Source organism: Euleptes europaea, chromosome 1, assembly GCF_029931775.1.
Source record: "Euleptes europaea isolate rEulEur1 chromosome 1, rEulEur1.hap1, whole genome shotgun sequence".
Taxonomy (NCBI): domain Eukaryota; kingdom Metazoa; phylum Chordata; class Lepidosauria; order Squamata; family Sphaerodactylidae; genus Euleptes; species Euleptes europaea.
In genome coordinates, this window is record NC_079312.1 from 54,724,351 (window position 1) to 54,743,502 (window position 19,152).

The 19,152-nt window shown below is 42.9% G+C and overlaps 1 protein-coding gene across 1 annotated transcript; it reads left to right on the forward strand.

Annotated features, from left to right (window-relative positions):
* Positions 1-1,217: 1,217 nt before the first annotated feature.
* KLF15 (KLF transcription factor 15) lies at positions 1,218-13,630 on the forward strand. Its single transcript, XM_056857812.1, has 2 exons — positions 1,218-2,299; positions 13,332-13,630. Exons 1-2 carry the CDS (start codon positions 1,257-1,259, stop codon positions 13,498-13,500), a joined length of 1,212 nt encoding a protein of 403 aa, XP_056713790.1. The 5' UTR covers positions 1,218-1,256; the 3' UTR covers positions 13,501-13,630.
* Positions 13,631-19,152: the final 5,522 nt, after the last annotated feature.

The following is a 19,152-nucleotide window of genomic DNA, read 5'->3' on the forward strand; positions in this document are numbered from 1 at the left end:
CCGCCTTTCACAACTGAAGTGGAAGTTGCAAGAGTTGCATTGCCTGCTGGAAGAGTTTTATTCAAGGGACTGCGAGTGGGAAGATATATGCATGATTCCCCCAATGGATTTAAACAGAAATACAATGCTGGAATTTGAGAAATTAATATTTTTTTGATTGTTGGGGGGGGGGTTCATATTGAGGCTATGTTAATTGATGCTTGTCAGAACACAGCATAATTTGGTGGGTCACTTTGAAATCCAAAGCCAGAGATGAGATGTTCATTCTAATGCGTGTCTCCCAAATTTAGAAGCTGCCGCGCAGTTGTGATCATTCCTAGGCAGTGTTCTCAAATGGTAGGCAGTAATACAGGCCAAAGTGAAGTCACTGTTCTTTCTCAGACATGCAAAGGTGTTGCAAGCCAGATTCAAATTCTGACCATCATGTTTCAATAATAGGCTTTTGTGGTGGTGGTAATGAGGCCGCTGAGATGAGATGCCTCTCCAGATTGGACCTGGTATGGTTGTTTAATTAATCGAGCTTGGTTCAAGGCTATATAAGGAGCAACGATGATGGTACACAACTTTGTGTGTTAATCTGGAGAGGAAAATCCTCCCGGCAAAGTTACCCGTGAAGTGAAATCCATATTTTTAGCTCCTGCCGCACTGAGCCTTGCATTACGCTGATTAGCCTGTATTTGTATAAGTGAGAAAGTTAAAAATAAAGCTGGTGGAAAGCTACTAGGAAAGCTACTAGGGAAGAAATGGAGTTGTGTTTTTTAAATGCAGCCCAGTAATAAACACTCTACTTGATACGGAGGTTTGGGGATGGTAAAAATTTCAGCAGTTTCCCCCTTTCTCTATCCTCTTGGCTCTGGCTCTAGGACTCATTGCTAAGCAAAAGGATGGACAGCAACATCTTCCCTCCTGCCAGCAGTCTTTTGGAAAGGAGGCTTGTTGTAAATCTAAAGAACACATAGTTGTGAAATGTTTTTTTTTCCCAGGGAGAATTCTTTTGCAAACATGTGGTGCAATCTTGGAAGAGGCTTCCAAGCACTCAAGAAATCTCTCGGGTGATACAAGCAATATCAAAGCATGTAGAAACATGTGCACTCAGTGAGGACTCCCAGCTGAGCTGCAGAGCACTTTGTAGTTTGAGCGCATTGAGATGAATGATTAAACCTGACTTCTGACTGTCAATGTTTGTGTTTCCCAGGTTCAGGCTTTTGCTGTGTTGGTTCATGCTGGTGGGATAGCCATAAAGAGATCATCCAGGAATGGTGGATCACTTGCTTCCTGCGGACGAATCTTTCTCATCCATGAGGCCCGCTATTGGATACTTTGGGGACATGACAGCTGTTGGGCAGTCATACCAAATGCTGCCTTCCCCCTTGTCAGAAGACGACAGCGATTCATCAAGTTTTTGTTCGTGTTCCAGCCCTGATTCCCAGGTTCTTGGCTCAAGCTATGGGAGCTCATCGAGTATGGAGAGTCAGGACAGTATCTTGGACTACCTGTTGTCCCAAGCATCTTTTGGGAACAGCCCTTCCTCTTGGTGGGACAAAAGGAGACTTCAGCCCATTGTGAAGGAGGAACATTTTAGGATGCCAGAGTTCATGGTGGAGATGGAAGATTCTGGACCGTTTCAGCCCACCCTGGAGGAGATTGAGGAGTTTCTAGAAGAGAACATGAAGGCAGACTTCAAGGAAGGGCCTAAAAGTGAGACCAAAGACATAAGAGCGTGTAGCCAGATTACCATGGCTTCCATACAGCAAAAAGACCACATGGTGCCAAGTAATAGTTTAAAAGATAGCAAAAGTGAACAGGCAAGCAGCCCGCTGGAAAGTAGCCATGCATCAAATGGAGCCATGTCCCTTGATGGAGGGATACCGGTCATGCTCCAAATCCAACCAGTACAAGTGAAACAAGCAACAGACACGAGCCCAAGTTCACAAGGACCAGTGCAAGAGAACATTAAAATTGCACAACTCTTAGTCAACATCCAAGGGCAGACCTTTGCACTTGTGCCACAGCTTGTTCAATCGTCCAACTTGAACTCATCCTCCAAATTTGTTCGCATAGCCCCAGTTCCAATTGCTGCAAAACCTCTTGGGCCAGGAGGTACAATCCAGGGTCAAACTGGGGTACTCATGGGTCAAAAGTTTCAAAAGAACCCTGCAGCCGAACTTATTAAAATGCACAAATGTACTTTCCCGGGATGTACCAAGATGTACACCAAAAGCAGCCATTTGAAAGCCCACCTGAGAAGGCACACAGGAGAAAAACCTTTTGCATGTACTTGGCCTGGTTGTGGATGGAGGTTAGTACTGGGGTGTGGGGCAAGATTGTGTCCCATAAATATTATCGTTCATTACTCACCATTTGACAGTCAGCAATTGCAAACAGAGTTCATTTTCTAACATTCTCTGTTCTTGAGACTCTTGTCGCTATTCAAGCACCTTAAAATTAGATAATTTTAGGAATGATTGTTCAGATAATGCTGATGCTAATGGGAAGGAACCACTAGGCTAAGCTGTGCTATACTCAAATAGAACATGTAGATGCTCACATGATAAAGTTGAAACTATTGAACGTATGATCATGGAGTGTCCTATATTTAATGGCCAGTTTAATTAATCCTTTATTTATAAATATGGAAAGGTCCAATGAGGCATCTCGCAGTACAAGGGCGCAGGTGATGTGGCTGCTGTCAGATACAAATGATTCTGTTACTTTGTGGCAAAATTTATATGGGCAATAATTAAATACCAAAAAAATAACTCTTAGGCATTTTTATTCCTTTATTTTCTGCTCAAGTCTATAGCTATATAAGCAGAGATAGATAGATAGATAATGTTAGGGACACTGGTAAACTGAGTAACACAACCTATTGACATTCAATTTTGAAAAAAAAGATTTTCTAAAAGAAGGAAAACGAACAACAACAATTTGTATTTCATTTCATTTCATAACATAGAGATTGATTGTTGGTTGGAGCAGACTGTGCCTTTTGTTGGCTCTCGATCCAATCCCAATCTTCTTTCTTCAAGTTGAATGAAAGTTAAGGATAGGTACCAACAACAATTAGTAGTATTATCATATTAATTATATTATAAAATGAGTGGATTCTGGTGCTTCTTTTTGTCTAATTATCTCAAATGGAGATTCATGGAAACCTCGGTCTTGTGAATGGCTCAACACGCTGTGTGGGCCAACAAAAGCTCAGTATACCCTGCAGTTTGGTCTTCTGAATTTGCATTGGCCTGTAACTAAATTGGGCCATATGTTGAGAACATTTTATTTGATTCACACATATGTGCATCTCCACTGTGAGTTGAGGACTACAAATCTCACCCTGTAGTGGGAAAAAATACGATAGCATGAAATCTGATTCTTATTAGATTTAGTTCTTGGGAATGTTATCTTTTAGAACACACGTGCTTCTGATAAAGACAGGAAGGTTAGTTAACATGCTCCCCAAAACTCTGAGTGCTACAGGCTCTGAGAGAAAAATTGCATGAGATACTGGGTGACCGGAGAATGGATCTCCTGAGCATTTTTAGTGGTAAATAGCAGCTATGAGGATCCCCTATTCAGATCAAGGCCACTTTTCCTTGATGCTGTTTGATGACTGACCTCAGGCACCCCTTGGAGTTTGCTAGTTGTCCACTTGCTGGAAAAATTCAATTTGCCTGCGTGTCACCTGTGTTTCCCCCAAAGGGCAGAACAACTCACTGATGGTTAAGAAAATAGCTCAGGATGGGGGAGAAAGGTTTAACCCTTTCCTCTTCAGTGCCATGGCCCTGATCCAAACTGGGCATCCAGCCGCAGCTGTTTAGCAATGTAAAGGATCAGGAGATCCTGGATCTTGCAGTGTCTCATCTAATTTGGAACTCAGTGAAGAAGAATAAATGGTGCTTAGTTGCTCATTGGCTTTCAGAATTGGACTGCAGAATTTACAACGCTTCTCCATTCTGCTGAATTGTATGCATTTCTTGCCATGGTGTTTTCATGCCTTCTTCCCTGTGTTTTCCAGAGAAAGATTTGACAATTAATAATTAACATCCCAGTCCTGATAGATCACGATGGGTAGCCGTGTTAGTCTGTCTGTAGCAGTAGAAAAGAGCAAGATTCCAGTAGCACCTTAAAAACGAACAAAATTTCTGGCAGGGTATGAGTAGTCCTGATAGTTACCTGTATATACATTACAAATGTTTGTTGTCCCTAGCAGTGGAACCTATTATAAAATCATCATGGTGAATGTGTTCACTTGAAGGAAAGTATAAGCAAAATATGTCCAGGTTTTTAAAATGCTAGTAAGAAACTGATTTATAATACTGCCATTCTGTAGTGCATAGACTATGATTATGACCTTCAGATTACTGTAAGAGTACTTTGGTATGAACATAAGACTCCCGTAAAAATCTTTTAAATTCAGAACATATTGACCGAATGTTTGTCATAACAGAGTGGCCAGGTTCCCAATGATATGGAAATTTAAAGTATTGATAGGCTGCCCAGCATGTAAGGAGAATGAAGACTTATGCTATACTGTTGTATTGTATTAGCGGGATAAAGAACCATCTGCTTCTAGTTTTTGATACATGGCTGCTGTATACTATTATCAGCTTAGGCTTGCCTAAACCCATATTTTTGGTCCCTGCTTGGGTTTTTAATAATGAGTGAGGTGGATGCTGAATACTTCATGGACCACAGTGCTTGGCTCGGTGGACTGCATACATTTAGCGTGTTAGGCCTCATGATGTAGATCTAGAGTAAGAGGTGTGGAGCTTCAGAAGTCACCAGAGGTCCCCCACAATCTTTAAACAACAATTGTCTACAGGTCCTGCGCATAGTTCACCATCTCTAGAAATTCTAGAACCTGTGTTTAGAGTGTAGATCCTTTGGGCATATGCTATCTTGCGTAGTTAACTTTGTGCTACTACCATACATTACTTGAGCAACCTAATCTGAACATTTCACCAGTCTCATGAGTGGCTTACTTATGTAAGCAAGTGGGATATTGCTGAAGATGTCAGATTACCTTCCATCCCTGTTCTTGCAAGCTGATCAGCTAGCTTTTCTGACTGCCCATCTCCTCTGCTCATGAGGACAGACTGCTTGCGTGATCAGGCAGGTGAAGTTATGAATTGCCCATATGTTAATTTCATGGCTAAGAAAGAAGATTTGTCTTTGCCAACACGCCAGGGTAAGAAGTTTTTCTAGGACTTTCCTCATGGTGAAACTTCAGTCGGGAAATGGTACAGTTTTAGATGTAATCCCTTTTTAACTCTGGTAAAATGCTTATCATGGTCCAGACCTTTGCCACCGGCTCTTGTTTTTAAACTGAAGGTGGATGCAAATTTTCCGAAGACTTGTTTCCTTCAATTACACCTCTCTTTAGGGTAAGTCTGAGATTCCAGCACATGCTGTGTGTTCTTCATGAACATCAAAGACAGATCAGCAAGTAGCTCTAGAGCCAACTGAGCCCGGAATTACACAGTCTCCTTTTTATCAACGGAGCATGTTTACTTTTCAGAAGTTCAGAGAGAGCTGGGACCTCATATGACAGGGCTGAGTACATCTGGAGCCTCTGTTCTTTTAAGGTTTTCTTTATCATCCCCAACGAACATAGCCCAAGATACTTCTGGCATTTTTCCTCCAGTTTTTCCCTTTCTTCTTTGTGCCAAGGTGGGTAGGATTTCTTTTCTTTAGAATTGAAGGGTGGGTGGGTATTTCCCCCAAAAAACCTGCACAAAGAGCAGTGAAAGAAAATTCCCCTGGTCTGTAAATGGAAACGTTAAACCATTGGCTACGGACAGAGCTAAAGATGTTCTGTCTCCCTTGGGACAGTGAAATAAAAACAATAGTCTTGAAACCACCCGCTTCTTTGTAATGCCACTGGTTCCAGTAAGTAGTTGCCATTCTTGAAATTAAAGAAAAAGAATCTGGACTGGGCCTCAAGGCAGAACCTAGAGATGGTTCAGAATAGGTGGGGTCAGGCCAGAGAGCCGCAAGGTAGTTTGAGGGAAGAACCCCAAACAAGAACTGTATATTCATACAGGGTTTTATTCATTTTTTTTTAAAAAAACCTATGCTGTCAAAAAGCTCCCGGTTTTTATTTTTTGAGTCTTCTGACAACTGGCCTAAAAGATGATGGTAATAATAATAAGTCTGGCCAGGCTGGGATTTTTGTTCTTTCTAATTGGTTGGCAGCCCTATTCCAACATCCACCCTGTCCAAATCTTCTCTACAGTGTGGAGCACAGTTTTCATAATTCCTGATGACTTCTTCAAGGAGGTCTATTTTTAGTAGGACTCTTCCAGAGTAAACGAGTGATGGATCTTACAGTGCATTCCTAAAGAGAAGTGGATGGGATTGGACTGGAGTAACTCTCCTTAGGAATGCACTGTCAGCACCCAACAAAGTCCTTTTTAAACATTTTTGAGCAAATGTTCTCTTAGGTATTGGTATACCTATGATGGGACCTTGGCTTTGAGCCTTCTGCGCATCTGCATACAGGAGGAATGGGCAGGCAGGGAGAGATTGCTGCTCCTGAATGACCTGCCATTAGGGTTTACCTCCTCTCTCACTTCCATGCTGCTGATGTCTTACCCGCTTCACTGCTGCTATTTTCCATTGTCTCTCGAGCCAAGCAACCACCGCTTTCCCTCCACGGGAATAAGAGGGCAATGGAAGAATGAAGAAAAAGTGGAGCCAAAGGGCTCAAGAATATAATTAACAAATTATCAGATTTCCAATGTGTATCCTGCATCTCCATTCTTCTTAAGAAACTGCTTGCTCAGGAACACTGAAATTAGCACTCTGGAGAAGGGTAGTTTTTCTGGAAAGAGGAGCCCCTCCCCTCTCTTTTCTGGAGAGGGAACTTTTAAAGGGCTAGTTTGATATTTAAATGGTGTTATGTTTAGGAGCAGCTTTGTTAGGGAATAAATTTCTCTGGAGTGCTGGTCTCAACTGTTTTATTACTAATCAGAGGCACAGTTGTTTCCCCCGAGGAAGAAGAAGAATGCTGGAAATGCACCAGGGGATCAAATACCAGTTTGCTGCCAAACCCTTTTGCATCTGTTAGTGCTGTCATGGCTCCTTTCTTCCTCTGTCTTCTTTCTGCTTCCAGGATGACGACAGCAGCAACAGTTATAATAAGGCCATCTACCAACTAACTTCACTTTATGACTTACAGTTTGTGAACAATTCACTTTACAATTTATGAACAATTTACCAACTAACTTCACTTTATGTCCTACAATGGTCTAGACATTATCTCAGGGATGCTTCTAAGATTCCTCTTATCCAAATTTCTCTTTTGGAGTTCTGAATCAGCTAGGCTAGGTTCCAAAGGAGAACACTGAAGCGTTCAAAATTTGTTATAGTTCCATTTAACAAAAAAACCCTGAATGTTGTAATGAGCATTGTACATATGTAATTAGATTCAGTTTTCAGTTCTTTCATATCTCCCCCCCTTTCTACACTATGATGTTCATGTGCTCAGGGTTGCCAGGTCCCTCTTCACCACTGGTGGGAGGCTTCTGGGGCGGAGCCTGAAGAGGGTGGGGTTTGGGGAGGGAAGGGACTTTAATGCCATAGAGTTCAATTGCCAAAGGTGGCCATTTTCTCCAGGTGAACTGATCTCTATTGGTTGGAGATCAGTTGTAATAGCAGGAAATCTCAAGCTAGTACCTGGAGGTTGGCAACCCCAGCTCAGAGGTAAAACAAACAATGTTGATGCAACATTTTTCCATTGAAAGATTAAAAACACTGCCCAAAAAAAGGCAATCTTGATAGGCTTGTGTTATTGATCATACCAAGTCTCTCGTGTGGTGTTTTACCTAAGTGCAGGGAGGCATGTGTGCATCAGTAAAACATGTCACAAGAATCTGTGTGCAATCATATGTGTGGTCCTGGTAAAACTACTTTTTGGAAGTGTTTCATCGATACATGCATGTGCCTCAATAATGTAGACAGGGGGAATGTTGTAAATGAAATGAAGGAAATAGACATTGTGGCAAGCTGTGCAAGTTGCTGAATTCATTTTAGAAATCTTCCTAGTGAAACTGGAGTTCAGGAGGGGTGGTGCCCAGGGCAAGTAGACCCACAGAATAATAAAGGATCAGATTAGGGGAAATCTGTGCATCCCTCCTTTCTTTGCATTCTCACTCCTTCCTCATGGTCAGTTTCCACATCTTTTTTTTTTTTTTTTAAACCATGGGACAGTAGCAGCGACATAATGAGTTTTATCTACTTCTGCTCCAGATAAGTGGCATCCGCTGAAGGGGGAGAGGCATTAGGGTTGCCAGGTCCCTCTTCGCCACTGGTGGGAGGTTTTTAGGGTGAAGCCTGAGGAGGGCGGGGTTTGGGGAAGGGAGGGACTTCAATGCCATAGAGTCCAATTGACAAAGCGGCCTTTTTCTCCAGGGGAACCGATCTCTGTCGGCTGGAGATCAGTTGTAATAGCAGGAGATCTCCAGCTAGTTCCTGGAGGTTGGCAACCCTAAGAGGCATGGAAATTCACAGCCTAATGATTTCACATCATGTGGCTAGTGTTTGTAAATGTTACAATGCAAGCATGGAAACTCACCATGAAAAACAACTAGTTGGAGCGTGGATAAGGCAATATCTAGGCCAACCCTGAATAATTTCAGTTACATTTATAGTTCTTTCTATTGTACTGTTAGGACATTTCCCCCCCCCCCCTCTTTTGTGCGAGGGCAATGATCTAACTTTCCTACACAGGCAGACGGTGCCTGCAGGCAGACAAAAATATCTCCCCATGGAAAGAAGAACTATTTCCTATGATTTCTTAAACCTGTTGGTGAGGCAGCACGATTGGTGCTGCAGATCGGGAGAGTGATTTTGGCAGTGACAGCTTCTGCTGCAAGATATTATACTGCCCAGAACAAGAGGAAATAATTTAGGTCCATTATAATTCATCTCCCATAGGAATATTGCAGCTAGTAAAAAGGTTTACCAACTAAACCTAAACAGACCATAACTCAGGAAGAAGCAGTAAGCAACTATCAAATTTAAGTGGGTCATGGGTTTATAATTAGAAAAGAGATTACTAGAGGAAGCTGCTGTCCCGCCATAATTAACTGAAATTAATTTTGCATTCAAAAATCCACTCTGAAATCGTCCATAGTGCACATATTTGAAGTCAGATTTCAGGATGAAAACATCTTAATCCAAGATTGTTATTTGACCCATGAAATCAATATCCCTCCTACACATATGGTGATTATTTTAGGAGGCAACACCTGCAGTTTTATTTCACAGTCCTTAGAACTCAATATACATCAGCTAGTTCTTCAGAAGGATATTCTTTTTCATGTCTTAGTCCAATTTCATTGAACAGTTAAAATTAGATAAACTAATACTTGATTTTTAAAAAATGATTCTGATTGATATGCTTACTAATTTCCTCTGTAATTAGCAAACATATCAATCAGAATAATTGATCTTGGCCCTTATTATTGGTATGATTTCACTGGTATTATTCAACAGCCACTCAAGACCCTTGTCAGGAATCTGAAAGTATTCAGTGATTCTTAATGACAGCTCTTGAGCGACCAGTGGTCCACGGTGCACTTTCAGGTGGTCCAGAAGTCTATGGCAAAAGATAATACTAGAGCAACCCATGATGATGCTGAAACTCAACTGTAGAAGTCCACTCCAATGCAACTGTGCTAAACATATAAGACAAAGTGAATAGAAAAAGGATGCTAGGTGCTCAAATCCCACTAAAGTAGGTTTCAGCTTAGAGGAGCTAAACTGCAACTAAATAAAGGGGAAAAAAACCTTTTCCCAGCATGGTGTAGTGGTTAAGAGCAGTGGTTTGGAGCAGTAGACTCTAATCTGGAGAACCGAGTTTGATTCCCCACTCCTCCACATGAGCGGCGGATTCTAATCTGATGAACCAGGTTGGTTTCCCCACTCCTCCAGATGAAGCCAGCTGGATGACCTTGGGCTAGTCACAGTTTTCTCCAAACTCTCTCAGCCCCACCTACCTCACAGGGTGTCTTTTGTGGGGAAAGGAAGGGAAGGTGATTGTAGGTAGGTTTGATTCTTCCTTAAGTGGTAGAGAAAGTCGGCATATAAAAACCAACTCTTCTTTTCTGATGTAGCTTATGGTTGACATTCTGCAGAAATCTGGGCAATTTGCTACGTAAGTGGTTCCAGGATTTACTGTGGGGCAATAGGGCTACCGCCTGCTTGCCCAAGCACAATTTGTTAGCTTAACTCTGTACAGATAAAGGCATTGCATCATTCCATACACTGCAAATCTGCATGGCATAAATGCAAACCAAAATGGGCAAACAGAAGATTTGAAAACATTCTTGTTGTGGCATAGCCTCCATAGGAATCTTTAGGGTTGGGTTTTTTTTTTTTTTTTTCTTTTTTTCTTCCCGGTAAACACATAGAGAGAACTTTGAGTTTATTTCTGCGGGTCTAGTAAGTTGATCTTTCTGGCAACAACATAGTGACATTGTTACCTGATCAACTGCAGGCCTCGTTATGATGCAAAGTATATTTTTATCATATGGACTCATATTGCTTTCCATGAATCAAAAGGCACATCTCTGGCATGTGCATGCATGTATTTTTGTCCTGTTTTTTTGCTTTGCGCTCAAAATAAAGTCAAATTCCGATGGCCTCAAGGTTCCTACCTTTACCCTAGAGAAATATCAGTTAATCTACACAGCTGGTGAAAGATCTCTGTTTAGTTGGGGTGAATGTCTGAACTGGCCTTAGTACCTTCAATGGGCACTTCACGCTGTAATGAAGAGTGCAATTAAACAGAAGCAGAAATTCATCCAAGCATCAGTCCAATATTGGCAGCAGTTTGGTACTGACCACCAACTTGCGGCACACGATCTTGAACACAAAGTCTTAAATAAGACCAGAATGCCTTTCTTCTCCATTTTTTTAAAAAAGCATTCACCTAAATGCAAGGCTGTTCTGTCTTGTTGCACAAATCCATATTAGAGGTTTCCCCCTTTTAATTTTCAGTTACCAAAGGCCATGACTTCATTTATTTATTGTAAATAAACAGCTGATAACATTTCTTAGGAATACTTTTCTCTGCCAATATTTGCTACTGTTCTGGCTGTCACCCACTTTGTGACACCACTATTCAAAGGATGCTATTTTTAGTTGTGTATCATTAACTCCTTCTTAGCCATGCTAGAAATTAGCACTGTTCCTCTGCCTTGATATTTAGATTTTTATTTCTTCTTTCCTGGTTTTGGGCAGGAGCTGTCTAACAGTGCAGTCCTAAGGGGAATTATACCTTTCTAAGCCCATTGACTTCAGTGAACTTAGAAGGGTACAATTCTGCTTAGGACTGCACTGTAAATTACACTGATAGTGCAGTGAAGTGTAAACCCCCCACAGATTCCTTCTTGAGAATCATGTCTCTCTGTTGGTGTATTAGCACCAATCTGAACAATCTGGGAGTGAGATATTCTTCGGCACACTGCTATAAGAAAGCAGAACCTGGCTCTGAGATACTGGTGCCCTCCTCCTACATTTAAATTGGTGTGGGTGGGTACAAACCAGATTCCTTTCAGTGTCCCTGATGGTATCTCCTTCCATGTTGCAAGTTGTTCAACAGTTCACCAAACAGACTGGATAATTTTTTCCCATGTTCCTGCAAAGTTGTTGAAGGATTCCAGTGGCAATGGAGGACATTTCCATGGCAAGCCACTGTATGTGAAAGCATCCCCTGTGACACTAGCCCCTACAGAGAGCAATTAAAAGTGGGTGTTTTGTGTCCTGTAGCCCCTGATGGTTAAAAGGAAGGAGTAGATCAAGTGGTTTCCAAATATTAGCTGATCAGATCCATCTATTCCTGGTGGAGTCAGGCCACTGACAATTTTTGGTAAGCCAAATTAATATACCCAAAGATTTGATTTTTAAAAATTGCTATGTTGTTTTGTGTCTCTTGCCCACAGAGACCCAAACCAGTTTAAACTGTGCAAAAGTGCTGTACGCATTGCAAGGCTTAACTGTTGATGAGAGTCCTTTTTTTTTTTTTTAGGAGAGGGAAGTAGCAGACATATGTGTCAGTTTAAAACTGAAACTGTTGCCAGACAACTGCAAGTGTGATAAATAAATGTGAGAAAGGGACAGACTGGATCATGCCCATTGGCCCACACCTTGGACTTTCATCATGTTATCAGTCAGGGTTTTTTTTTTTTTTTAACAGTCTTAGTGCACATGCAAGCGACGGGTGTGAAGGCTCTGTTTGCATGATTTGCAAAAACGAGGAATATGAATTGCACTGAGAGAGCCCCATGTGCCATACCGCGTCTATGCATTTAAGCTCTGTGCAGAAGACCCAGTTAGGGTTGCCGGGTCCCTCTTCGCCACCAGCGGGAGGTTTTTGGGGTGGAGCCTGAGGAAGGCGGGGTTTGGGGAGGGGAGGGATTTCAATGCCATAGAGTCCAATTGCCAAGGTGGCCATTTTCTCCAGGTGAACTGATCTCTACTGGCTGGAGATCAGTTGTAATAGCGGGAGATCTCCAGCTAGTACCAGGAGGTTGGCAACCCTAGACCCAGGCAATGCATGGGAATTGGGGACTGGATTCATTAAGCACGATCCCAATATGCCCGCCATGGGTTCTGCAGATATCTCTACAGGGTTTCCATTCCATGCCTATTTAGTGGGATAGATGCTCAGAAAAGATAACACCATTATAGATGTATAGGCATTTGAAGTTGGACTGAAAGTCAGTGCTAATTTCTATGAGTACTGTTTAGGAGGAAGTAAATCTGTGGTATGTGTGTGTTTACATCTGCCAGATGAAAATGACAAAACCTGGAGTGATGTGAAGCTGAGGTGATAGGGAATAATGAGCAGCCATTAAAAATAGGGTGTGTTCTTCTAATTCAGGAGAACCCTTCTTCAAACCTCACCTCATCTATAAGCTGAGAAAGAATGCATTCCCACCAACAAACAGGAGTGACTAAGTTTAGCAGAACACCTTTTCATCTTCGCAGATACAAATGCTGTCATTTCAACAGGCAGTTTGGACAATACCGAAGGGAAGAACTTGACTGCTGAAGCTAACAATTGTTTTGAGATTGTAATGGCAACACAACCTAGGGGGCTTTAGGAAAGCCAGTATTTCTCGGCCTTAGAATCCCTCCTGCAATATACAAAAGGGAATAAAAATTCTGGGAATCATAATATGGACCATCCTTCAAAAGCTGTTATGATTTCTAAGATCACTTTGCAAGTGCTAAGCATTGTTGTTTGTGTGAATTGACTGACTCTCCCAGAACTTAAAGCAACAAACTGACGGCTGGTATTCCCCCCCCCCCCTTGCTTTCAGGTTCTCCCGATCAGATGAGCTCTCTCGACATAGGCGGTCCCACTCCGGAGTGAAGCCTTATCAGTGCCCCGTGTGTGAGAAGAAATTTGCTCGAAGTGACCACTTGTCCAAGCATGTCAAAGTTCACCGGTTCCCTAGGAGCAACCGCTCCATGCGTTCCGTTAACTGATGCCTCCCGGCGTGCACCTTTTCACTTGTCCGTCCAACAACAGCCGCTGGCAGCACTTTGTTCTGCGTCTTTCTCGTGATAATTTATTGGTCTCCGTGTAACAGGCCGCATCATGACTTAACAGAGCCCGCCCACCCTCTCTCCCCTTGCATCTTGTGTTTTGCATCGACACCGTTTATGCCTTATTGCTTCCCTTTTCTGGGCTGCTGCTGCTTCTTTTGAAAATTACAGTATTTTATTTGTAGCTGTTTTCTCCTGCACCATGATAATTTATGGGCTACTTGCTGCTAGTTAATTATAGTTCTGGCATTCCTGAGGGCTTCGCTGATGTACGGGGCTATTCATTGTGAGCTTTTATTGAGCTGGCCTATTTGTCCAGTTTGGAAACAGCAAATTCCTTTTGAAATGAAAACAACTCATTTGTTTTTGTGGGATTTCTTTCTTTCTTTTTTTTATGCTGCTTCTGCTGGTGGTGCTGGGGTTTCTCTGCCAGGAATTAGAATGGACTAGCAAAAGAGGATGAGCTAGGGTTGCCAGGTCCTACCTCTCTTCTGGCGGGAGACTTTTAAGGCACAGCTCGGGATCACGCAGCGACGCGCGTGCGTCACTTCCGGTTTACAACTGGAAGTCCCGCCTTGCGAGAGGTTTATGCCACTAGTGGCATAAGGCCCCTCGCGAGGCGGCATTTCCGGTTGTAAACCGGAAGTGACCTGCAGCAGTGTGTACGCGCGTGCATGGTCGGCGGGCAAAGGCAAATTGCCGGGGGTTTGCTTGCCACCACCGGGCACCTGGCAACCCTAGGATGAGCAGATGGTACAGGTCTGAGGGAGGTGTTGCAAGGCTGCCGATTGGCCAGTCTTTTGCTAGTTTGTGCAATAAAGCGGTGTTCTGTCTATATCTAGTATTGTGGTTTGGGAAGCCAGTAAATGCCAGTTTTTTGACAGGTTTTGACCACAGCCTGCCAGCTTCTGCCAGGTTCCCTTTACAACCCTCCGATACTGCCCCCTTCCCTACTACCTGACAAATTCTGCCTGGAGGATGAGACTCTTCCAGGCCATCTTAACCTGTGAAGTTCTTCCTTAGTTCGATCCTCTGGTTCCCCTCAAAGGCCGGAATTTATGACATCAAATAACAGCAATCCAAGGGGACAGGGCAGGAATTAGGGTTGCCAGCTCTGGGTTGGGAAATACCAGAAGATTTTTGAGGTGGAGCTTGAGGAGGGCAGGGTTTGGGGAGGGGAGGGACTTCAGTGCCATAGAATCCAATTGCCAAGGCGACCATTTTCTCCAGGTGAACTGATCTCTATCGGCTGGAGATCAGTTGTAATAACAGGAGATATCCAGTTAGTGTCTGAAGGCTGGCTAGCAGGAATACCAGGGGCAAGGATGTATGCCCCTTGCCCAAGCAACCAAATTCCTAGAGGACTTTATGCTTTGGACAGTATTCTTTTAAAACAAATAAATCCTCAAGCAATGATCAAATTTAATGTATCAGTATGGTGAACAGTTCACATCACCATAGTTCAGCCAGTGGTCAATTGCTTCCCTTAAGAGGGCAGAATATGTCAGGAGGGATCCTGAGGGCTGCATCTCTAGGTTACTCTGTCATCCTTCCAGAGTCTTTCCCATTGTCCTCTGCTGAAATGTTCCACAGGAGGCAGAAGATCATGGGAACCCTACTGGACTGCTATATCTTGTGTCAGAGAGCCATAATCCAGCCACTGTGAGGGTTGCTTGTACAGAATCTAAGGCAGGTTAAGGGTGAATTAACAGAGTTGGTTGGTGCTGGGGAGAAGCGTAGACACTGGGATTCATGCTGTAGAGCAGATTGTGTAGTGGAGAGGGATAATGCCCACGTGTCCTTCTCTAGGGCAAAGATACACAGCCCAGTGATCTAGGGTTGCCAGCTCTGGGTTGGAAAATACCTGGAGATTTTGGGGATGGAGCCTGAGGAGGGTGGGGTTTGGAGAGGGGAGGGACTTCAATGCCAATTGCCAAAGTGGCCATCTTCTCCAGGGGAACTGATTTCAATCACCTGGAGATCAGTTGTAATAGCGGGAGATCTCCAGCCACCACCTGGAGGTTGGCAACCCTACAGTGATCATGCCATGAAAGGACTGAATAGAGGGTTGATGTCCTGTTTGTGTTGCTCCATTTGCCACTGCATTTCCCTGTGTATACAGCCTTGGGAAAGCACAGTTCCTCAAAGGCTTCGTGTGTTTCCTGCCGAAAAACGTGACCGTCGTCGTAAAATGGCTTCTAATGATGACAGCAGCATCTGGGATTGCTTAGTACCTTCCTGAACTGAGGTGTGATGAAACACACAGCCGGTTTCCCCTTGTTTACAATATGAAATAAAATCCTGATCCCCAGTGGGCTGGGGTGGGATGACTTAAGACTTAATGAATGTTTTGCGAAAGCACTTTCAGAGCCATAGGCGGCAAGCGATACCCGTACACGGAGTATCTTCATGGGCCACTATTCAGACAGCAATGCAAATGGGTCATCTCATGTACTCGCCAGCTTGTGTGGTATCTGTCTTAAGGGCTAAAAAAAAAAAAGGGAATATATACATACATATACCTACGTATACATATATACATGTAATCCAATGCTGGCCGAAAAAAAGTGTTAGGAAATACTTCTTTTAATTTTATTTTCCTTTTTGTATGCTGCCGAATGTAGGAAGCTTTCTAGCATAATAGAATTCAGTAATTAGAGAAGATTCCTCCCCCTTTTTTAAAAAAAACAAGGATATTGCATCTCCTCCCGTCACAGAGGTTCTCTATGGGCACTGGCTGAGCGAAAGGGAGTCATTATTTAGTCCCATTGAAAGCAATGAAACAGGTTAAGTCATGGCTAAAATGCAATGGGTCGCTGCTCGGCTCTGCAGGATTGTGTCCCCGTCTGATGTTTCTTTTGTTGTTGTAGTTGTCAGCCAAATGGGAAATACAACATGGCAGTTCTAGAATTTTAGCAGGTCAATGTGGAGACACCTCATCATAGCAATTGCTCCACTCTCTTCCTCTAGGAACGCATTCCTTTGTATCCTCTAGAAATAAACAGAAATGAGCGTCTCTTCTATCGACTGGTTTTTATGTCACATCCTATGAATGTATGTAAATATAATTGTACATATTGCATATCTATATAAAATATCTTTTAATAACATGCGACAGAAATGGTGTAAATTGGAAACAAAAGAATATAAAGCCAATGTACATAAGTTACAATTCTGTATATTTTTTTCCCTTTTTGTTCTTCATAAAATATATTTACTTTGACAATAAAAATAAAATTGAAATTTTACAAATGACACGTGTTTTCTTGGCTTTTGCCCTTGTGTTAGCAAGTTATAATAATAGAATCATAGAGTTGGAAGGGGCCACCAGGGTCATCTAGTCCAACCCCCTGCACAATGCAGGAAATTTACAACTACCCCCCCATAACCCCATCTCTATGCCCAGAAGATGGCCAAGGTGTCCTCCCTCTCATGATCTGCCCAAGTTCATAGAATCAGCATTGCTGACAGACGGCCATCTAGCCTCTGCTTAAAAACCTCCAGGGAAGGAGCGCTTTCCACCTCCCAAGGAAGCCTGTTCCACTGAGGAACCGCTCTGTTAGAAAATTCTTCCTAATGTCTAGATGGAATTCTTGAGGAATTTGTGCCCTTGTGAGGGATGTGTATAGTAACTAGAAGCAGTGATGGTTAGTGTTTGGTGTTTTACATTCCAAGCCTGTGCAGAGTGACTCCAGTCTAATTCCATTAATTTCAATGGGTTTAGGTTGGAGTAAATCTATGAACACTTTCCACGGAGTAACCAAGTATTCCCAAGAATTGGCGTATGGGAACGGCGAGGAGAAGATGCAGGCGAGGCGTCTCCTAACGCTGTTCCCTGTACGCCAATAAACAAAAAAAAAGCCGTTTTGCAGCTTTTTTTGTTAAACAGGGCCTTTTGCCCCATTGAAAACAACGAGGCTGGACCTGCTAAAAAGCAGGCGCAGCAACGCTGTTTCCGGCGCCAGCGTAATGGGGCAAACGGACAGGAAGCTGCTGACAGGCAGCTCCTTCCCCTGCCCCACCCCAGGAACACCCCCCCACACACACTGGCGCGGCAATTCTCCGCCGTGGCCTGTGCCACAGAGAGACTACGTCAGCGGAGGGGCGAGTCGCTGCTATGCGGTGCTCAGGCACCGGCGCGGCGGAACTGCCCTCGCCGCCAGCGTAAGTGCGTCTTGTTGCATGATTAGATGCACTTACGCTGGCGGCAAGGTCACGCTGCCTCCTAAGAGGACTCGCCCCCCCCCCTCAGTAATGTGTGGTAAGTCACTTTGAATAAAATGGGACTTATATCCAAGGAGACCTACATAGGATTGTACCCATAGGCACCTAAGGCAAAATATTAACTTGCCAATGCATGTACAATTCAGCAGAACTGAGTGGACACTATAGGGGAACTTCACTCTCTGATTGCATATGTAGCTGTTCTACTGGTAAGATTGAGACAATTGACCATGTGCTATTATTTTGTATGCATTGGGCCTCACTTAGGGCACTTTCACACATGCTGAATAATGCACTTTCAATCTACTTTCAATGCACTTTGAAGCTGGATTTTACTGTGAACTGGCAAAATCCACTTGCAAACGATCATTAAAGTATATTGAAAGTGGATTAAAAGTGCATTATTTGCCATGTGTGAAAGTGCAATTGTGGAAAGTATCAACTTGCTCCTGAACCAAAGGCAGTCTCCTTTCTGTTAGCTGATATTTGCCAGGAGAACTACAAGATCAGTATCTAATTTTTTATCTGCAGAAATATCTGAGCATGAGACCACTTTAGAGTTAAGAAACAATGTTAGCTTTTATTATTATGTGTCATGTTTTATAAGTTTTTTTTTTTTTTTTGGTATGGTTACTAATGCTGTGTAACTAACTTTAATGCTATTGCATGGCTCAAGATCTCAGGTTGAAGAAGCTTTGTTAATAAAAGTAAAGTAATACGTATACATTGAATCCAGTATGGGAACTTGGCCCATTCTGATTTGGCTTGCAGAGAGCTGAGTGTAAACTACCACTGTTTGCCAAAACTTTGGCTGTGGCAGTGATTTACAAACCTTTCACTACGAGGATGGGCTGTCTGTATTTTCACTGGTGCGTGATGCAAGCAGCTGCAAGCCGTTTGGCAACTTCGCTATAGGGCGCCTGCATCCCTCTGCTATGTCACAACTCATAGCTTGGAAATCACTGATCTAGAAAAATCAGCATGTGAACTGACAGATGATCTGGATCCATAAATATCCATACGCACAAGTATTGTAACATAAGATATACGCAAGCACTTTGACATGAGACTGGAATAGCACCTGCTGGTGCATGCTTTAAGTCTAAGAAATTCTTCCACTGCAGGAACTTGAACTGGATAATCCTTAAGGGGATCGTCTCCAGCCTGACGAAGTTAGTGATTTTTTGTTATGTATCTGTTACCTTTGAAGTGGGATACCAGATCTCACTTATCAGATGTTTGAGCTTCAACAGTTAATTGAGGACTTACAGATTTTTAGCACAAATGAGATCCACGAGTATCAGGGATTCAAGTCAAGACAAGTTTGTTAATACGGTCGACTGACCAATCACGTGCCAACACATCAAA

Excerpts from the sequence above, each read along its gene's own strand:
- KLF15 (XM_056857812.1), top strand. The coding sequence starts at position 1,257 with ATGGTGGATCACTTGCTTCCTGCGGACGAATCTTTCTCATCCATGAGG. Across the intron at positions 2,300-13,331 it reads TGGCCTGGTTGTGGATGGAG|GTTCTCCCGATCAGATGAGC; the intron begins GTTAGTACTGGG and ends CCTTGCTTTCAG.